This window comes from Protopterus annectens, chromosome 4.part0, assembly GCF_019279795.1.
Source record: "Protopterus annectens isolate FY-2018-M chromosome 4.part0, PAN1.0, whole genome shotgun sequence".
NCBI classification, from domain to species: Eukaryota; Metazoa; Chordata; order Ceratodontiformes; family Protopteridae; genus Protopterus; species Protopterus annectens.
Genome location: NC_056733.1, coordinates 495,896,354 through 495,919,605, shown reverse-complemented (window position 1 = coordinate 495,919,605; position 23,252 = coordinate 495,896,354). Strand labels below are relative to the sequence as shown.

Genomic DNA, 23,252 nt, shown 5'->3' with positions numbered 1-23,252 from the left:
ACCCTTGAAAGTAGAGGTAGAGGGTGAAATGCATAGATTGAGAGGTTTACCCATTGGAAGGATAAGGCATCGGCTTTCCAGGCCTTGCTGTGAAGTTGACTGGTGCAAAATTTGCTGAGCTGGTGATTGTTGTGGGAGGCAAAGAGATCCACCTTCAGGGTGCCCCATTTCTGTGTCACAAGGTTGAAGGTGCTGTGATCTAGCTGCCACTCATGTGGACATAGGAGGTTTCTGCTTAAGTTGTCTGCCAGAGAGTTTTGGGAGCCTGGCAGGAATTGTGCTTGCAGGTGAATATGCATGGCTGAAGCCGTGTGGTAAAGGGTCATGGCGAGCCTGCAGAGGGGATAAGAGCGAGTTCCTCCCTGCTTGTTGATGTACCACATCACTGTGGTGTTGTTTGTTTTGATCAGTAGAGGCCCCAGGGAGAGGAGGGGTCGGAAAGTTGTCAAAGCATGCTGAACAGCTAACATCTCTTTTTGGTTGATGTGCAGATGTATTTGATTTGGGCTCCAATGGCCCTGAATGTACCTGCCATCCAGGTGTGCACCCCAAGCATAATCTGATGCATCTGTGGTTAGGCTCTGGGTGGCGTGGGGTTGTGAGAAGGGAAGACCCTTGTTGTGGTTGCATGCTGCTACCCACCAAAAAAAATCTTTCCTTAGACAGGGTATCATAGGTATGATAGTTTCCAGGTCCTGAGAGTATTGACACCAAAGGCATTTTAGGTACCATTGAAGTTTCCTCATATGCAGTCTGACATATGGAATGAGTAGAATGCAGGAGGCCATGAACCATAGAGCTTGCAGGATTTTCCTTGCGGATAACTGGGTACTGGTGGCTAGTTGAAAGAAGTAGCCTGTCAGATAGGCTTGTTTTCTGGAGTAAGGAATGCCATCTGGGAAGCATTGTCCAGGCTTGCTCCCAGGAATACAATTTTCTGAGTGGGTACTAGTTTGGATTTCTTTTCATTTATAGTGTACCCCAGGGTGGTCAGTAGGTGCTTTACAAAGGTCAGGTGCTGTAACAGCTTTTCCTGACTGTCTACCTGAATCAGGGAGTCATCTAAGTAGGGGTAAATTTGAATATTCCTTTGTCTGCAAAAAACAATGGCTGGAGCCAGGCATTTTGTGAAAACTCTGGGAGCAGTGGATAAGCCAAAGGGAAGTGCAGAGAACTGAAAGTGCATAGATCCTGCTCTGAAATGGAGATATTTCCTGCAGGAATCCTTGATTGGGATGTGTAGATAGACCTCTGTTAGGTCTAGGGTGGCTAAACAAGCATCCTTGGATACCATAGGAAGAAGCTGCTGGAAGGTGAGCATTTTGAATTTTGGTATCAACAGGAAGGTGTTTAGAATTTATAGATTGAGGATTGGGCACCAGGTGCCCTCTTTTCTGGGTACCAGGAAAAGCTTGGATAAAAACCTTGGCCTATCTGGTCTGCAGGAACAGGTTTGTATTGCCCTTATGGAGAGCAGGGAATGTACTTGGATTTATGCCTCTGCCCACTTGTTTGGAGGCAGATCTGGGAATCCTTTTGGGGTAGGTAGAGTGTGAAAATAAAATGTGTATCCCTGGACACTATGTTGAGAACCCATCAGTCGTTGATGATAGAGGCCTAGTTTTTGGCATGGGAGAAGAGTTTTCCTCCTAGGGGCACAAGCAGGTAGGCAGAGATAAGGGGTGGAGGTGTAAAGTCATTATGAGTTCTTTCCGTAAGGGGGTAGCTTAGCACTCCCTGTTTTTGGAGTGGAGAAACTCCATTGCTTAGATCTCTGCATTTCCTGGGGCTGCTGTCTGGGGGGGTCTGCTTCTCCTAGGTCTTGACTGAGCTGGCCTTGAGGGGGCTGGAAAGGACCAGTGCTTGGAGGGGCAATGCCTACTGAACCTCAAGGGCTGGACCTGCAAGAAGTCTTTAACTGTCTGAATAGATTTAGCTTTTTCTTCCATCTTTTTTAAGACCTCTTCTGCCTTGGTGCCAAACAAATTGTCTTTGTTCAATGGTGTGTCCGATAGTTTTGATTTGACATGGTCTGGCAAGGTCTGTTCCTTAAGCCAAGCATGTCTTCTAAGTACAGAACCTGTGTCTGCTCCCCTGCAGGATGCTTCTAGGGCATCAAAGCCACATTGCAAGGTGTGTCTAGTAACTTGGCTTGCAGAATGCATAAGCTCCTGTAATTCTTTATTTTCTGCACAAGCCGGAAAGGTTGATATTTTTTGTTTAAGGAGTTCCATAGTATGTTGCTGGAATTTCAGCATGAGGAACTGACAATTTAGTGCTCTAATAACAACAGTTGCAGAGATATATACTTTTTTACCCCATCTGTCTAAAGCTCAGGAATCCCTCTCTGAGGGTGTGGAATTCTTAGCTGTGCTTGCTGTTATTCCTTTAGGTCCTTGGGAGATGACCTCTGGGTCACCAATAGGATTCTTGAAAAGAAATTTGTGAGAGTCAGGGACTCTGTAATACCTGTCAGGCTTCCTGAGAGCAGGAGGAAGGGTGTCAGGAGTTAAACTGAATTCCATAAAAACATCATCCACGACATCCATGACAGGAGGAATGGCTAAAGGTCTGTGCTGTGGTAAATCTAAGAATTCCCTGAATCTCTTTTTGGACTGAGGGTAGTCCTGACACTCCCATTGGAAATGTTTCCTTAAAATATTTAGGGTTTTATCAAATGAAAAATCCTCTGGAGGAGAGGCAGAAGGAATTGATTCCTCTGCATCTGAATCCTCATAAGCAGACAAGGGTTGCATGCTTTCATATTCAGAAACCTCAGAGTCATTGGACTCCTGTTCAGATAAAACTGCTGGGGACAAGTCTCTTCTTTTGGAAGGAGTAGGCTGGCTTCCCCTAATAAGCAAGATAAGGTCTTCCGCCATTTTAAGTAATTGAGATTGAGGCATGGAAGCAGGTGCTTGAGCTTGGGTTGTCAGTTTTTTAGGCATAGTTCATACCCTGGGCCTTAGAAACTTGGTAGTTTTAGAAAGAACTGAAGACATGAAAGAGGTCATTGGTTTGTGTTGAGTATTGGTAGTGCGAAGAACTTCCTTGGAAGCCGGTGCCTGCACAGCAGCTCCGGACCCATCCAAGGTAGAGATATCTGCAGGATCCTTAGTCAAAGAAGAGTCTCGAAGCATACCGGACTCCCAACTGGTCTCTGTAGTGGCCTGCAAATCCACAGAAGTGGGCATCAAGGGATGCAAAAGCGCTTCAATGAGGACCGATAAATCTACAAACAGCGTGAAAATGACAAAACAGTACCAAAGCAAAGCAAACACACGCTGTGAAGCAATGGAGTCCAAAAAGAAACGGTGCAACAACTGGATATAAAAAAAACTTGATTTTATTACTTAAAGTTAAGAACTATACTCATTTAACACTTTCATCCACATCAGTGTGGACTTCATCAGAATCAGATGAAGACCACATTGATGTGGATGAAATTGCTAAATGAGTATAGTTCTTAACTTTGTTAAGCAATAAAATAAGGTTCGTTTTATATCCAGTTGTTGCACCGTTCCTTTTTGGACTCTGTTACTTCACAGAATGTGTTTGCTTTGCTTTGATACTCAATAAGGACTGGCAAACTGGTGACTAGCTTAACGGAAGCATCATCGGCAGTTTTGGACCTGTGCAGTCTGTCTCTGTCTTTATCCTTATGTTTTTTTCAGAATATTGGTAGTCAGATGGCTTTACCAAAGCCATTTCAGAATATGGAGATCAAGAGTGAAAATATTTAGCTACAATAATGGCCCGACGACATATAGTTCTGGCATTGAAGAAAGCACAGAACTGACAGCGAGGGATGTCGTGGTCTGGGCCTAAACAGGTGACACAGTAAGAATGGAAATCTCGGTGTGGTATTTGCTTTCCACTGGTGAGACAATTGTTAACTTTTTCTGACATTGGTTAGAGCAAGAAGAAAGGATCCCCAATGGGGGTACTTAGCTTTAGAAGACTTCAACTTCAATTCTGAAACGAAAACTCATGTAGTGGCCAACCAGCACTCATGCAAACTGCTTCTGCTTCGGGCTCCTCAGCAAGAAAGACTGATGTAATGGCATTGGCTGCCTAACTTTATACCACTGACGACCTCACGTCCGTCCTGGAGCAACAGCAACTGACGCAGAAATACTAAGCCTCTGGTATTCGGGCCGACTGAGGGCTACCCCCTGGCAGGATAACCCGTGTGTGATGACTGCAACAGTGAAACATGAAGAACATCTAATCTGTGTATAAATACAGTTGAACCTATTTACTGAATTCATAGCACAACAGCCCTTAATTTGAAAACACTGTTAATAGATATATTGTTATTCAGGCCAGTGAATACTCCTGCATTGTTTCAATTGCCACTGCAGCTCTTTATATTCAATTAATGTTTCCCATGGTTCCACCAGTGGATTTACCGGCACTTGCTCTAGTACTGAAAATAGAAAATAGTCATGACCTGGGAACAGTAATGAATGTTTAAAAAGAACATTATTTTCATTCTTTTTCTTTAAATTGTAATAGTTTTCATATGTATGTCTTCCTAATTATCTCTTTGCTTTCCCAATATAAAAAGCATCACAAGATTCATATTTACTGATGTAAACTACCTCCCTAGATAAACAGTTGTGGCCTTTTGGTAATTTGATAAACTCATTACCAATAATAATATTGTCATTTTGTGCAATCGTATTTACATTGACTACATCCACTCCACTTACTTGTACCAATTGTAACTTCCACTGAATTTTTATCATTAATGTTTTTCCCATGTTAGAATTGACTTTTAAAATTCTTTCTTCTTTTATATTTAAAAACTGAATGATCACCTAACTTATTAACTAAGTACTAATCAAATTTAAAACTTGACCAATTATGCCTAGTAATATTTTTTTATTCAGGAACATTCAGGAAAGTATTTTTTGGGTACTGCTAGATTGTGAAGTGAATTTTTTTGCTTAGGAGTTAACCTTCCATGGCAGGTCCAATACCTAACAGCATTTTAAATCCGGAATGTCTAAATCATTTAACTTCTTTTCTAATGTTATGAACACATTTCTCTGGGTAACCCTGGTCCAAGAACATTCTGGTTAAAAGGTCAGATTCAAGCTGAAATCTGTTGTCATCCAAAACCATCCTTGCTAATGTCAGAAATTGCAACTTAACTAAATCACTTTTTGTGTGACAGGGTGGCAACTATCATAGTGGAGGTAGGAGTTTAAAAATGGCCTTCATGTATATATTAACAGAGAAACCCATCCCATGTTTTTAGTAATAGTAACATATAAAATCACTATAGGACTGGTGTGTGAATCTTAAAAAATAGTTGTGTTGTTGATATACTGTAAATAAAAAAAAATCTTCCAACAATTGCAAAGAACCAGTCCACAATAAACAAATGTCATCTAAAAATCTGATATATAACTTATTAAAATGTGTTTCACTTCTCAAGACAACATGACCATGTTAGAGTATGTTGGGACACAAATGGCACCCATGGTACTCTCCTATTTTGTTTAAAGAGTTGCCCTTTGAAAACAATGTAGCTATTATTTAAAATTATATCCATAAAATCTATAATTAAACTTCAGGGTTGTTTAAAAAAAAACATAAAGAGGAGACTATTTCAGTGAAATAGTCTAAACTAGAATCATGTGGTATGGATGTGAACAGATCTATCACATCACTGGTGACAAAAATAAGATCATCACCTATAACTCATATTTTAATTTCCACCCAAAATCCCATTAATCCTTAATCAAATGGGGAAATAACTTCATATTAGGCTTTAACTTCCTATCAATGTAAGCTGCAAGTGGATATGTCTTAGACCCTTGCACAGCTACTATCACTCGTAGTGAGGGGGCGGAGGGTTGCAGATTCTTGTGAACATTGGGAATCCCAAAAATGATGGGTGTATTGGGTAATCAAATAGACCCATAATGGCAATCCCTCCGCCTTTGTCTGCTTTCATTATTCTTAAATTTGTATCTGTTATCAGTCATGCCAAATCTCCTTTTCTCCAGCACTCATGTTTTTAATACCAGCATAAAAGTTATTTTCTTAAAACGATAAATATCTTTAATACACTTCTTTTCAAATAGGCATATTAAAGGGTGAGGATGAGGGTTAAACTGACTTTTTCACTTAATGTCGTTATTGTCTACTTTCTTGCTATCAAATGAAATAGATGAATTGTTTACTAATAAATAATTTTAATGCCATGAGACAATTAAGTCAGACTTTGTAGTAGTTGTGTAAGTTATACCCCTTTGAAAAAGTTTAAAATGAACAGCTGTAACTTCCAAACTACTATAATTAAAATGTTGAAACCATTATAGGAAAAGAGAATACCGTCTTGCATCTGAATACCATTTAATGTTTGCTGTTCCAACCCCTCTCCCATAGCACTTCCCTCTCCTGTTGGGACTGCTGTAGTTGTTGTGATTTACTCTGTTGTTCCCGAAATTTGGGGAGATAGGAGGCCTCAACTCTAATGTCTGTTTCTGTTAAGGAGAAAAGGGCCCTCTCGACTGGCCAGTCGAGAGGACCTGCAAAGAGGGGGGGGGGTTTCAAAGGGTCATCAGTCTCTGGTGGAGAGGAAACCACTAAATTAATAAACTGAAGGAGTACAAACACCATCATGTAACAGATAGATTGTACTTGTTTAAATGGTTAAAGGACCCTTTCAGTAATGGATAAACATTGTTTGCCTCATTATCTTTTAGATCCCTTAGTAACTTTTTTGTTTTTTACCCTTCTTAATTTCAGATTGTTATCATTCTGTGAAAAGACAGCATTGTAATCACTTAAATGATAGTGAAACAACAAATCTTTCTGAATAAAATCATCCAAACTCTGAACTGCAGTTGAAAGAATGTCTGTCTGTAGCTCATTATATTTGACCAAAGCAGTCATTAATTTGATGCCATGATGATCAAACATAGAGACCAATTCTTATGTAGTACAGAACCGGTTATAATCTCGTTCAGAAATTTGAAAAGTCCCAAACCTTTGGGTGCTGATAGTTAATATGTATATTTAAAAAAGAATTGTCTAACTGCAAACTTCAGACTTTGTGTAGTTGCTTTTCCAAGAATTCAATAGTGTCTTTTAAACTCAAGTGACCAGATAGATCAGTCAAACTGGAGAACACACTGGTCATACTGCAACTTTCATGACGGCAATCAATGATACTGAAATTCAACAAAGTTGAAATGCTGACAGTCTATAAGGAAAGTATGTTGGTATATACCTCCTCGTTTCGTGGTGCTATGAACAGTAAAAGAATTCCCCACTGCAACCTGGTGAGGATTAAGTTCCAAATTGTTAAGTTCATTACACCCACCGACCCACTCTGTATGTCCAATATTAAAACATGGAGCACCAGGTTTAAGATTACTGATAGAAGCCGTTAATGTAGAGCTTGCATTCTCTGGGACCAGAAGTGAAGTGGGAGCTTCTTTAATGTTTTCAGGTAGTAAATTAACCATTCAGTGAAGTAAAATACAACCAAGCCACTGGGTAAGCATGCTTTGTTACTCGTTTTAAAAGAACTATGCTTTTTTTTTTTTTGCTTCTCACTTATATCTGTGTTGCCTCTGTCCATACTGCTTTCCATATCATTCCTGGATTCATCCTGCATCCTGTCCTGTGGGATGCACAGGTGTGACATTTCTGAGACCGCCTACTGCTAAGAACACCAGTTTGTTCCAAATAGCACATTTATTTCATTTGTCATAAAAACCTATGAGCTAAGTTCATACTTTATGTTCATATTTGTTTATTCTTTTAAATCTATATTATATATTTATTTCATTTTTTATCAATTTCTGTTGTGCTTAGGTTTTAAGCATAGAAGTACGTATTCATTCACATTTTAGTGATTATAGAATTTACACCAGAATTGAAATAGAAAAAATAAATTCCATTATTCATTAACCATATGGTATTTATAATATGAATTCAACAGTGACACATTTTAAGGAATGCTTTCTCAAACACAGAGAAAAGATACGTGAGTAAGTTATTCAGTACACTAACTTTGCATCCTGATATTTCAGCTGGGTATGTACTAAGCAGAATAGAAAACATGTTATATTCGGCTTGAAGCATTTTCTCAGTTATATGGTTCTATCTTCAGCATTATGAATTTGGTTAATGTAATAAACATTTTTGTTTCAGCAAAATATATTGGCTGTTACATGGACAACACACAGCAAAGAGCACTCCGTGGGGCATCCTTTTTTGACTACAAAAAGATGACTGTATTTCGATGCCAGGACAACTGCGCAGAAAGGTAGGTTTCTAAACGCTTACATAGACTTTGCTGTTCTTTGAAAGCACCATCTAAAACCAATATTAATATCATGTTTGCTGCATAGATTTAATGGTAATGCAAAACAGAATTCAGTAGCCTTCCAAGCAGTCATTTATATATTATGTGGACAAAATCATACACAGTGAAAACGCTCCCAGATCCCATTTCAGTACAGAGAATTTATGTAAAACAATGATTGTATCATGAAGTTACTTTTCTAAATGTGTGTTTAATTAGTGTACATTAGGGAGCTAAGTCAGTGTAAACTGCTTAATATGGGGTCTACTTTATATGCTCGAAGTCCAAGAATATCGAGTACGATATTGTCAACATTAGTACACCAAAAGTGCAAAACATCAAAAATGTAAACGGAATTCTCCATAGGTGGAGATTTCCATTTACTTCAATGTAGTGTGATCTCGGAGTTGGTATATTTAAGTAGTGGAGAGGGGTGGGGGGTGCAGGGCGGCTTGTCCCCCTAACTACACTAGTTTAATTTTTTTTTGTGTGTATTTTTTTTTTTTTTTTGGAATTCAATTTTTTTTTTGGAATTTGATTGTTTAATAGTTTGATTCATATGGTTCGATCCATATGCATTCGGGCGACTAAACTTTCGAGGTCTTAAAGTAGACCCCTTAATATATTATATCGGCTGCATAATCCCCGGCAGGAAGTATCAATGAACAGTTAATGAGTCACAAACACATTAAGGTACAATTTCAGTTATACAAGTCAATGACTACTAAATCTCATTTGTTGTTAAAAGCATGACTTTTATCAAAGTATTAAAATTCTCTTTCTGTAGAATTTCTTTTGAGTTACTCAGATTGTGAGTCTAGCAAGCATTATATTAGCAACTGCCACAAAAATATTTTGAGGACAATGAAGCCGTTATCGAGATGGAAGAAATATGACAGAACTCATCTAACCAACATGACACTGAAAGCAATAACTGCAAGTTATGTCAGATGACATGCAAAACCAACTGGAGCTATAGCAATTCACTAAATTAAACTTCAGAGTCTAATAAAACATGACTACACACATAAAAAATATGTACATTTGTGAAAGCCATGCGATGGACTCATTTTAACATCCTAGCTCTGTCATATGCTGTTACATAACTAATGGTTTTATATCTTCATCCATAGTGTGACTTTGAAACATGTACACATAGAGACCAAACCCAAATGGCAATGTGCAGGTTAAAGTTCATACTAACTTGCTGTCATGGGGGAACTTTAAGACACTTCCTTTAAATCTAGATTTGCAAACTGTCTCATTTTGTTACTATAACTACAGCAATTGCAGAATGAAAGATGTGTTAATATAGCAATAACCCATGCCTGGGTATGGGTAATGCTGGATTTACCCACGGTTGGTGTGGTTTTGTCATGAAGGTGAAGCCCAAGTGGCCATACAAAGCCAACCGTGTGTAAATCCAGCATTACTCACACCCAGAAGTGAGTTATTGCTATTATACAATGACATTATTTAAGAAAAAAAACAATTACTTTCCTTAAATAATGGCATTGTATAATGCCTCCTTGCTGCCCTTCCGCAGCTGTCTGGTATTCTGCGGCAGTTCTGATGTACTGCACATGCGTATGCCTACGCAGAACATCAGAGCTGTGGGCAAAAGCAACGGAGAAAGCAAGATCTCCGTTGCTTTTTACAAACTGTTTCGCTATGTTAAATGGGTTTAACATAGTGAGACAGCTTTAAAAAAAGCAACGGAGAATCTCCGTTGCTTTTTTTAAAGCTGTCTCGCTATGTTAAACCTATTTAACATACCGAGACAGTTTTGAAAAAAGCAACGCAGCAAGCAAGATCTCCGTTGCTTTTTACAAACTCTCTCGCTATGTTAAACAAGTTTAACATAGCGAGACAGTGTGAAGCAACGGAGATCTTGCGTTCTCCGTTGCTGTAAAAAAAGAGTTATAGTAATGGAAAAAGTCCGGGCGACTGGACCTTTTTCCATTACTATAACTCTGATTTACAACGTGCACGCTGACCAATCAGCATGCACATTTTTGAATATTAATGGAGGGTCATTGTATAATGTGAAATAGTTCATGTGGACACCCACTTTCTATCACAATGAACAGGAAGAAATAAATGTATCAAACAGGTTAAGCGGTAGTTCCTCCACCCCATTTTCCTTTTTCTTGTGTTTTTTTTTTTTTGATGAGCTGCTGGAAAAAAGAGACAGTAGCACCTGAAAATAAAGTATTATTCAGTCTAGCAATTGACAATGGTAATAGGGAAATGAATTTAGAGCTACATGTGAGTTTGGGGAGGGGATGACCATGGGGATTTATGGACTATATACAGGAAATATGTTTCCTCTTAGTCCATATGGAATACTTTCATCAAAGGAAAAGGGAGAACAACACAATAAAATTGCCTTGTTTACCAAAGGAATTGGATGGAAGATGAGATGATGGTTACAATGATATTAGAGGAAGTGAATGATCCAAATGTTTAAACAGAAGAGTAAAGCAAATATCTAAGCAATAGGTTCAGGATAAGTGAATGTATGGATGCTAATGCATCATGGTTAGCAAAATGAGGCCTTTGTGGAAAGGAAGAATGTGAGTGTGATACAACTTCTGATAATCTATACAAATAATTTCATGGACTGTGAGATGATGTTAAGAGTGCGAATGTAGTACTGAACAAAGAAGATAGAGTAAGTGGCAGAATCTGATCCTTCTAAAGTGGGGTTAAGGCAAATGGACCAAAATTATATGTGGGATTACTGCAAGGCTGACTCTGCTGGGATAATGGAAATTATAAGGGACAGCTTAAATGGTATAAATCAGTAGAAGAGCTGCTGAAACTATTAAGTATGGGGCATCGGACTATTAGCCAGTTAGTAATGAACTGAGATCTTCAAAGACATGGGGCATGGCAAACCAAAATTAACAACAACGGTGCCTTAGGTTCTTGCATGTGCTGTAGAGATCTGTTTGAATGCTTATTCTCAGACATCAAGTCTTCAGCTGTGTTCTAAGTGATATTGCAGCTATTTACTCTGACGGGACCTTGTTCAAGTAGTCAGTATTAGAAGCTGCACAAAGGATGTAGCTGAAAATCAGTTGTTGCCTGTCCAACTGATTATCTTATGATGCTGGACTCCAGTGGTAGAGTCTCATTTCAAGCTGAAGGTGATTTTGTTCCCAGAAATTACCATGGGGGCTGTCCCAATTAATTTGAGAGGTAACAGTATTCCAGGAAGAGTGCATTGACCTCAGCTGCCAAAGCAGAAGCTTAGCCTGGAGAAATATTGAAGACATCATGAAGAAAGTCTTTCAGAAAGACTGTCAGGAGACTACAATGGTATTCTGGTCTCATACTCTGTTCTGGTCATGCACAATCAACACCTCAAGAGGGTATATGATAATTTACTTAGCGATATTCTCCAAGGGAAAAGAAATGTTGATTACTACAGGGACATTCATATCAAGAGGTGGACAGAGTATTTTGAGGAAGTTATTAAACTGATGCACTACCTGACCTCTGGTAAGTTATGGTCCATCACTGCTGTAGAAGTCATTGTTGTATTCTTTGGCTGAAGATGTAGATGAGATGAAGCTGAAGGCATTGAAAGCAGTGGCCCAGGCTGGCTTAGTAGAGATGCCATGTTTCTTCAATGCTGCACATTTAGGACTCTACCAAGAGTAAATTTTATCATGTTATATGTCATCAGTGTTATTATCTCTCTTTTTTTTTTTTTGCTTTATTTAAATAAAATCTTTAACATTCACCTGAGAGGATGCACCATTTAAGGTGAGATGGAATGAGGTAATACATGTAACTGAAGCTTATAAAGAGCAGGTGCTTAAGCAGAAGACAGAAAAGGATACAGGGCACAGAACATGGTTCTGGAAAAATCAGTCATGAGTCAGAGCATCTCTATTGGGTATAAGCAACAGTGTAAAACATCTGGGAAGAAGCATGAAGAGCTGAAAGCAGTAACACCAGAAGGGATGGAGTACACTGATGTTACCATAAAAACATGGCACGATGACAGGAGGAAGTTTCTATATAACGAAGCCATCAAATGTGAGGTCAGTAAAGAAGATGACTACTACACTATGAAGAAGGCAAGACAGCAGGAAGGGCAAAATCTTGGATAAATATCATTGTGCTAACGCAGAGAAGATGGTAGTTATAGTAGTCTGATACATTGTGTCAGCCTCCAGATGTACCAAGGAAGTAAGGTGCGTAAGTAGGGAGCAAAAGAATACTGTAATAGGACGAAGAGAGTCGTACTCATTCAGGATCAGAACCTGCTGGGAATGGGCTGTGACATTTCTGAGCTCCAGGCCTCAGAAAAAATAAGAAAGTGTTGATATAAAGTTACAGATGTTTTGGACCAGGAGAGGTTTAGTGTGTGCATCTCTAGCAGAGTGCTAGCGTAATTAGAACTAAGGCAGAGGGAGTCACAGATGTTCTGTCAAAGGCACATTTAACCAAGCTTAGAGTGTGTGCTGGGGGAAGGATAAAAATCCAAGGACTAAAAAGGTGGTGTTTTACTTTGAGGAGTAGGTTATGCTGAGCTGTGTGAAGGTCAAAGATGAGTTACAAACCAGAAGTAAAACTGAGTGGGTGAACAATGTCTGGGAATGGGAATGGAATACTCAAAGCTAAGTACAAAATTTTCAGGAAGAGAAGGAAACTAGAAAATGAACAGGTTGAGATGCCTGCGTAAGAATATGAGGTTAAAATAATTAATGACAATGGTTTCTTCTTAAGGTGCAATGAGAGAGTTGGGGTGTAAGAAGTACACATCAAGGAGACAAGCAGAACTGTAAAAACAAAAATAACATGAGATCTGCAAAGGGACATGTGAAATCTGAGTGAAAAGAAGCAGTCAGGAAGGACAACAGATGGGCTATAGACATGAAGCAGAAAGAAGGAAGGATGGAATAGACAAACCAGACCAGGCTTAGATCGGTAGGAGGGAGATCATGGAAAACAGAGAACAAGCAGATTTTGAAGGAATATTTTCCATCTTGCATTTATTTATTTATTTATTTATTTATTGAAAGATGATTACTAGGAAAGAGGAAAGTCTGACTGGGTAGGAGCCAATTTTCAGCAGAGGCCAAGGGAGAAATGCTTTTATGCATTAAGAAACATTTTAAGAACGATAACTTTGCAGTCTTTAAAATAATGCAAAAAACAGTACAGTTTAAATAATTACACCACATTAGACATAATATGACAACAATGGGTAATAATAGATACATGTTAAATGACAATGATTTAATAGTTAGAGGCATTTTAGCCAGTTTATAGAGAAATTAAAGGTAAGTTACTATAATACAAACAGGAATTGTAATATGAAGTGAGAGAAAAGCATGCATATGGTATATTTAGAGGGAAAGCCAGGGGAGAGGAATTGAAAGAAGTAAGGAAATGAGTGAAGAAGGGAGAGCAAGGAGATGAAAGGTATGAATAGATACTTGTTCACATTTAGGATTTATCTTGGTGTTGAGCAAGAATGGGGGAAGCTTTTTGCTAAGCAGAGTCTACCAAATGCCTGAGATTCAGGATGAAAGTGGGGAAAATGTGCAATGATAACACTGAGAGTTCACACAAGGAACCACAGCAGAAAGTCAAATCAGAGAAGAAATGGCTGTGTGTGTGTGTGTGTATATATATATATATATATATATATATATATATATATATTTTTTTTTTTTTTTTTTTGCCTAGTTTTTGTGATGTCTGTTGAAGGGACTGCAGCTTTTCCTGAGATTTTATGCACACAATTGGACTGTGATGGGTATTTCCTGGCCGACATTGGGAAAGAGAGGGAGGAGAAGATGGCCAATTTTGATCCATGGTCATCAGTTGTGAACAATGTGTACGATAAAAGGTTTGAGGATTTGAAAAGACTTATGGTCAAGGAAGTGACTTTATATTATGATATATGTCTTCTTGAAAAATATGTGAGCTTTTCCATTGCTCCTAGGGGGCTGAGGGTTGAGAAGTTGCCTGCATTTGATTTTGGGGAAGATGAGACTAATTTGTTGGAAGAGTGGAGGCAGAATGCTTTACAGTGTACACTGGGCTGACTGATAGTTCTCATTAAATAGAATACAAGAGCACATGAAAAAATCCAACAGCAGATTTCTCTGTTACAGGATACACTGTTGAAAAGACACATCTTTGAATGTTTATTCATGTAAAATGAAGGACATTAAAAGAGAACTATCTAAAGTTGAAATGAGGTGATTGAGCATAAAATGAAGAAGCTCAATCATGGTGTTAATGATCAGTGGTGCAGTGGTTAACATTGTCACCTCACAGCAAGAGGTTGTCTGGTTCGATTCTCGGCTGGGGTGCCTTCTGTGTGGAGTTTGCATGTTCTCCCTGTGTTCGTGTGGGTTTCCTCCGGGTACTCTGGTTTCCTCCCACATTCCAAAGACATGCATCTGGAGCATTTCTCCCCGGGCCTCCGCTGAAAACAGGCTCTGTGGAACCTAGTCTGACATTCCCGGTCAACAAATGTTAAATAAATAAAATAAATAAAATAAATAAGAAAAAATTGGTGTTTCTGTGGCAAAGAAAACCTAGAAATGGTAGATCCCAAACCAAAAGTACGGAATTTAAATCATGTGGTGTACGTGATTCTTCTGTTTCATCTACCTAGACTGCTGCTAATAAGAAAAGCGTGTCATTTGAAAGTGTGGATTTAAGTGAGGAGGCAGCAAATTGTACAGAAGGAAATCAGCAACCAAAAGGGAGCTTTCAACAGAACAGAAGACGTGGTGGAAAGACTAACCTTGGGATTCAATAAGCCAGAATTTCCATGCAGGAATAGTGTAGCTGTTCCTGCACGGAATATGGCCGAGAGTGATCCAGTAAACAAACCTTTTAATGTGCACAAGCCTGGCAACGTTATTCTGCCATGGACATGATTATGCTAATGACCTCATTTGCTGTTGAAAAAAAACAAAACATGTATTCCAATCCATAGTCATGCCAATGGCCAAATATATGGTCATTGGCATGTAAAAGTGTTGCAAAATTATAAAAATAAAAGTATTATTATTTATTTATGTTTATTTTTTTGGCTGATCTCGGCCATTTAAGCATACGGCAGCAGCATGCAAACAGGATCATGCCAAAAATAAAAAAAAAATATGTGAAAAGGCAATTTTAAGTGAAATCTGCATTTTGCCATTATAGTCTATGGCATGCAAAATCAAAACAATACCAGGGAACAGTGGCTTCTAAGGGGAAAGGCTCTGGGATAGTGCTGTAACTAGGGGCTAAGGCAGTGGGGTTTGCTAATGAAGGAAATTTACTGAATCACAAAAAGAAGCAAAGTGCCAAACTGCACCTAACCATTTAGGTGCTATAAGGCAGTAGTGCAAGCACGAGGAGTAGCAGACATGAAGAGGGGGTGTGTCATGCTTGGTGTAAGCACATTGGAGCTCCACAGCTCACAGATGACATTAGCTAAGCACAGCTAAGCAAGGGGATGTCTCTGAGGCTGTATTGACTTATTCCATGAAATGAAAAGTGTGTTCATGTCCAGGGGAGGGCCATTTCTCTAGTTTACCTTAGCTAAATGTGTTTGCACAGTGTGCACCGGGTCTAAAAAAAAAAAAAAAACAGAAATAGCAGGACTGTTTACATTTGGGCACCGGGTTTGCACAGCATGCCTCGAAGCTTAAAAGGGGTGGAAATGGAAGAGAAAAAAGGAAAAAAAGGGAAATAGCAAAATACAAGCAATCAAGTACAAATAACATAGGTGGCAGGTGGAATGGATCATAGTTAGCCCATCATACAGGCAGCATCTGCAGCACAACAGTTTTCTCACAAACTCTGAACCATTGGTGTACACATGCAGGGGAATTTTAATCAAAAACATATTTGTGGCTGCCATTGCTTTGATTCATCAGTATGTGCTTGAGGCTGATAGTGGTGAGGAGGATAATGCTGACAACTGCCACAGAACGAGGAGGAGGAGAAGAGTATTCATACCCAGGGTAACTTACCAGGGGCTACATGATCTGGAGATAGTAGAGCGCTACAGGGTGGACAGAGACATACTGCAGCAAATCACCAAGCTGTGCCGGCCTCGACTCAGATTTAGAACCAACAGAAGAGAACCCATCCCAGTGGATACCAAGGTATGCGTATCCTTAAGAATACTAGCTACAGGTACTTTCCAAAGAACTACTGGGGACATCATGAGGGTCTCACAGGCATCAGCATCCAGGGTACTCCACCAGTTCTTGGATGCCATCCTACCACATGCCGGTGAGCAGCAATATGCATCTCTTCCACCATGTAGCAGAATGCCCAGACGTACTGGGTGCAATAGACTGCACGCGCATCCACATCAAAGCACCACCCAGTGAACAGGGTAGGGTCTACATAAACCACAAGGGCTACCTCTCCAGCAACTGCCAGGTCATGAATCTGTGTGCTGGCAGACCTGGAAGCTATCAGTACTCCCACATCTGGCATTCATCACAGCTGTACCAGGCATTTGCCAGTGGGGACATCCCATATGGCCATCTGGTGAGGGATGCTGGCTATATACTGGAGCCATGGATGATGACACCCATCAGAAATGCACACATACCCACTCAAGAATGCCATAATGAAGCACACGCACAAACCAGGATCATTATAGAGCATGTGTTTGGGATACTCAATTCACGGTTCCGCTGCCTTGACATATCTGGTAGACCCTTGCAGTACTCTCCAGCCACATGTGCGCACATGTTCACAGTATGTGTCATGCTACACAATATGATCCTGCAGAAACAGCTGCAGCAGGAACAGCACGGGGAATGGCCACACAGGCCACCACCATTGCTAAGGTCCCCACAGGCACAGAGGGACTCAGAAGAGGAAGCCCCTGAGCCTGCTCCCATAGGCAGACAGAGGCATGCCCAGTATGCCCAAGCCTTGGTAAAGAGGCAATGCATAGCACACACACTGAAACTGTAGGGACCCAGGGACTGATGCCTCTCTCTGACTTGCATACACAGTAAACTGGATGACAAACAAATCACATTACTTGTAACGTACCATGTATAGGCAGTGTACTGTGTGCATCCAACATAGGCAGCCCTCAAGCACCATCCTCACAACTGCTGCAGACACAAGGTTAGTCAGTCTTCTTAACAATAAATTAATGGATTACTATGCTTTGGTAGCATATCTATGGTAATGGTGCATGCATGCAAGGGAATGGGGTGGCCTACCAGGATAGCAGCAGACAAATGATAGCTATGTGGGACACCAGGAAGTATCTGCACAATACTGGCTTCCCCACACTATGCAGTATCATTTAAGGTGATAAATCCCACTGCAGTATATATGGCAGGGCCAACTAAGGGTGGTCACAGATCACATGCATGGATGTCACTGTGGGGATCCCATACTCACCCCTAGACTCACACAGCAAGTCACCCATAAAAAGCATAAAAGGATGTCTGGCAAAGGCACACAAATGTCAACAATGATGGAATGCCCACCTACAGACTTACACAGTGATATCACAACAGGACTTGGATTTGTAGTAAGGCTCTGAAGAGTAAGAAGTCTGAAACTCATTTGTCTGCTAGTACAATCTAACCTGTGTTTTCTAGTGATATGCCTCTAGTCTCCAAGACAGGATACAATACTATGCTAAATGGAACCAAAATGTAAAGCCAGTATCAGGACAGTCTGTGCAAAAGTGTACTGTTGACAGGTTTGCCCCCTCCCACCCATATTCACATACAAATGCAGTAACATTTAAGTTTGTAGGATAATAGCAGCAGAGCACACATTGCCAGGGCTGTCCCAATCAACATGGACAACATGTTGCATGTCTACAATATTCAGGGGTAAATGAGTTATGTATATATGTGGGGAATACTGTCAGGATATGGCCAGGAACTTCTCATGGCTGCTGTGTCCTTGTGGCCTAGGTATAGTACTGTCATAGACAGGGCCATGTTCCATGAAATGCAGTGCCAGCTATTTTGCATGTCAGCTACACCTACGGTGGGAGTTCTACACACTGTCCAGATGTCAATATCCATTACTGCCAGGAGGCTGACAGGTCATGTACAGGGGCCACATATACTTTTTGTTTTTTTTTTTTGCCTGGTTTTTGTGATGTCTGTTGAAAGGACTGCAGCTTTTCCTGAGATTTTATGTACACAATTGGACTGTGATGGGTATTTCCTGGCCGACATTGAGAAAGAGAGGGAGGAGAAGATGAATACTTGGAGTAACCTACGTAGTGCCTACCATACCTCTCAACTGTACAGACCTTTCACAAATGTACACAGGTTTGCATCATATTTGTGCTCTCTTTAGGCTGAAACAGTGGTTGTCTGGAAAATCCCTGGCAAACCACAAAGGTCTAAAGTCAGAAAATATTGACAGATTGTAGTTTCTCAGACTTCATACCCTATAGAAAAATGCATGTTAATGCAAATTCTGTTATTGTATCACCCTTCCAGGTTTGTAAGGCCAGTAGTTACAATGGTCCATATATGTCGGCCTTTGTCACCCAATTATTCATGGCTATGTCCAGATGTCTGCTCACATATGTAGAGAGGCATGGTACCTAGAAGCACAGAAGTACATTCTGTCACTTACATTTGTCACCCCAGGCGGTCCACTGCCTGGTAGCCTGGGAACATATGAGTGACAGAACGCACTGCCTTGCTACAGATGGCCTGCATCATCTCGAATGGCCTACAGGCCTCTGGCAAAGATCCATGCCTCACCCATAGTGCCTTTGTAGGGAATGTCATGGGGTCCATACTACCAACTTTACACAATCAACAAAATGCAAATGTAAGACCATGCTGCTAAATGCTAGTAGCATACCTCTCATCCTCGAAGAGGAAGAAATCTGGACAAAGCCATACATAATGGTGGGATAAAGGCCCAACTATAGGGACACATTTGAAATATTGCTCTCATAATGTTAGAAAGTTGAGTAGCATGGATGTCATGAAGGGTGTGCAGTCTGAAACTCTAATGTTCTGTCTGTATTCCCTGACTGCAACCTTGAGTGATTTGTAATAAATGTGCTAGAAAACAACAATGTGAAGGGAAACTGACCAGATATATGAGGCATGAATCTAGATAATCTGTGAGAATCTGTACAGCTGACAGGTATGGCCACACCAGGATATGACAATTCAGGTAAGAAGAATACTGCACAACCAGGAGATCCCCAGCCAGCATATCACCAAGGTGCTGGACCTTTTACTCAGCTTCATCAGTCAATCGGCCATAGACACACCTCCCAACTGGCCGGATTGTGCAAGAATGTCTAGCCTTTGCCTCATAATATAGGTCTGTACATCATCCATCTTGTATTTCTCTGGTAAATAACTGTGATGATCCAATTATATCTGTCAGTAGGTAATGACACAATACAGTACAGTGCCAAATATTACATATGTCAGAAAATGCCTGCTAAAGCAAACCCTGTAACTCAAGCAATGCATACATTGATAAGAGCAATAGTTATAGTACCCTCTATGTTTGGCCCATTGTTTCCCCATATTGGCAGCCTATCTCCAGAAATCTTGCACAAACAGGTTGCAAGATATGGCTGTAGCACACAAAACCCCAGACTGAAGTACAACTATCCTTGGAATGGATTACCACACTTACTATAGAAGGTCATACTGAGCATGGCCCTACACTTAGACAAGTGAAGCCCATGTCTGAAACTACATCAGGCTATATATCTCTGTATTGTGCAAATGTCTTTGCATACACACAGCTATGTAAACCTAACTGTCTCCACATGCATACATCAGACAGGATTACCCACTGGCTGCTGTAGGTGGCACATATGTGGTATATCTGCATCTGCTGTGTGTGATACACACACACACACACACACACATATATATATATATATATATATATATATATATGGGCAACCTATTACAATATGTCAAGCATACACACACATAGACATGGGGAGGAGAGGGGCAAACAGTGATATTGTGAGACACACAGGGAGACACACACACAGAGTGAATCATACACAGGAATATCCTGAATGGCATAGAGCGATGTCCTGCTGCAGGCAGTTGCATACCAGTTGTAACCACTGACATGTGCCAGCATGAAGATGAGATTAATTGTCTGATGGTACTGAGGTGGTGGTTGGAATATCACATCACTTACCTTTGCGTGTGTGTGTGTGTGTGTGTGTGTGTGTGTGTGTGTGTGTGTGTGTGTGTGTGTGTGTGTGTGTGTGTGTGTGTGTGTGTGTGTGTGTCTGTAGTTCTAAGTATTATAATGCCTTACCCTCCCAGTACACTTCCCATTGCCCTACTTTACAACATCTGCTAATGTCATTCACCATAGAAGTACCTTTAGACTGTCTTTAGTCTTGTAAGCTATATAGCACATGTGATAACTGTGTAACACTATTATACAACTAACTAGATAGGCAGGGGCTCTAATCAGAGTCCTGCCATATGTAACAGTGGTTGTGTGTGGGGTAGTGGGTGGATGTGTGTGTGTCAGAATAAGTGTTTTAGTCCATTCCCAACCATTACACCTCCCATTGCCTTACTTCACAAGATCTGCTGATGTCATTCACTGTAGAAGTACTGTTGGACTGGCCTATGCCCTATACACTCTGTGGTGTGTGCAATAACTCCATAACACTATAGTACAAATAAATAATTAAGTAGGGGTTCTAATCTCAGTCCTGGCAAATGTAAAAGCCTGTGTGCTCATGTGTGTGTGTGTCTGTAGTTTAAAGATTTTCAGCCTGTCCATACCCACTACACTTGCCATTGCCCTACTTTAGCAGTCCTGCTGATGACAGTCACCTTAGGAGTACCTCTGGGCAGCCTACAGTCCTACAAGCTCTGAGGTATGTGCGATAATTGTGTAACACTGTAGTGCAAATAACAAGATAGATAGGGGTTCTACTCTCACTCCTGACAAATGTAAATGTGTGTGTCTGTAGGTTAAAGATTTTGAGCCCATTCACACTCAGTACACTTCCCATTGCCCCACTTTAGCAGTCCTTCTGATGTCAGTCACCTTAGAAGTACCTTTGGGCAGCCCATAGCCCTTCAAGCTCAGTGGCGTGTGTGATAATTGCATAACACTATAATACAAATAACTAGTTAGGCAGTGGTTCTAAACTCAGTTCTGGCAAATATGTTTCTGAGTGTATTTGTGTGTGTATATGTGTGGGTTAAAGTATTTTGTGGCCTCTCTCATCCAGTACATCATCCATTGCCATACTTTACAAGGGCCAGTCATGTTCCTCACTTTAGAAGTACCTTGGGACACTGATCACCCTATTAGCTCTGTAGTGCATGTGATAAATGCATAACACTGTAGTAGCAGTAACTAGATAAGTAGGGGTTCTAATCTCAGTCCTGGCAAATGTGCGTGTGTGTGCATGTGTGTGCGTGTGTGTGTGTGTGTGTGTGTGTGTGTGTGTGTGTGTGTGTGTGTGTGTGTGTGTGTGTGTGTGAGAGAGAGAGAGAGAGAGAGAGAGAGAGAGCAGTATTGTGTTTATTGTGTTTGTTTGTGGGTGGGGGTGTGTTTGTGGGACAACCATATCCATTGGCGGATGGATTTTGCATTTTTTGCTGTTGCCCACCCAGTACATGCCCCAATGACCACTTTATAAGGCCTACTGTTGTCATCCACTGTATTGGTAGCTGTAGACATTCTGCATCCCTATACGCTCTGTGCCACATGCAATACTTATGTAACAGTATGGAATAAATAACAAGATAGGCATCCCTTCTAATCCTTGGATACCATTCCCTACTCAGGAATCATAGACAAACACACTCAGCTAGGCATCAACCCTTATATCACTAGGTAGCTTGCAAACTGGCTCACAGATAGAACCCATGGTGTGAAAGCAGCAGACTCCATGTCAGACTGCCGACCACTCATGAGTGGAGTCTCACAGGGTTTTGTCCTGGGTCCTCTCATGTTCAGGATCTACACCTCTGAAGTCAAGCCCAACACGAATGGACTCTGGCTGACAGTATTCACAGATGACTGCAAGGTGGGTGCTATTATTACCTTCCTACGTGACATTGACATCCTGCACAAAGGCCTGACTGAGACCTATGACTGGTGTCAGAACCCTGGACATTAGCTCAATGCCAGCAAATGTGCCGCCATCCCCTTTGGGAACAACATGGTTTCCATGAATTACCACATTGATAGTAGTCCACTGATCACTGAAGTCGTTATAAGAGAACTGGGAACACAGGTTGACAGCGACCTCTCTGTTGACCAGCACAGTGCCACTGTGTTGAGAAAGTCCTTCTATGTGTCACATCTCATTACTAAGGTTATTGCATCCAGGAAGTACAAGGTCATTGTCTCCCTTTACTTTTCCGTCATTAGGACAATCAATGAGTACAGTGGCCCTTTTGGCATGCACCTCACTGGACACCTGCAACAACTGGATAGGCTGCAAAAGTACCTCACAAAGAGGATCATAGGCCTTAAACACTTGGCCTATATGGACAGACTCCAATAACTCCAACTATTCTCTGTTTCATATTGGCTACTTAGAGATGATCTCTGCCTGACTTACAAAGCCATGTCTGACCCAGCTCTGTCAGGAATGCTACATGTAAAGAACCCAATCCGTCTACAGCACATTCCCTAGAGACCTCAACCCAATTTCCACAATCAACAGAACATGCTGGAGAACAGGATCGTAACCCAGAGACTGCCCACGTTATGGAATAGACTTCACATACATGTCAAGCTGAGCACCTCACTGGCCATCTTTAAGAGAAATCTGGATGAGTGGATGGGGAATAGGAATCCCACCCCATGGATCATTCCAGTGGCTATACTCATTAGACACACTGAGGACTATCGTCAGGTGGCACAATGCCAGGATATCCCCATGGGCTAGGCTTGTAAAGGCACC

At 40.7% G+C, this 23,252-nt stretch overlaps 1 protein-coding gene across 3 annotated transcripts in view; it reads left to right on the top strand.

Moving 5' to 3' along the window:
- Positions 1-23,252, top strand: part of WSCD2 (WSC domain containing 2) — a 2,311,682-nt gene that overhangs the window by 1,143,958 nt on the left and 1,144,472 nt on the right. For all 3 annotated transcript variants that reach the window (XM_044068417.1, XM_044068416.1, XM_044068415.1), the window contains one exon: positions 8,179-8,293. In XM_044068417.1, the coding sequence (XP_043924352.1) occupies positions 8,179-8,293 (115 nt within the window). The remainder of the gene's footprint in view (positions 1-8,178; positions 8,294-23,252) is intronic.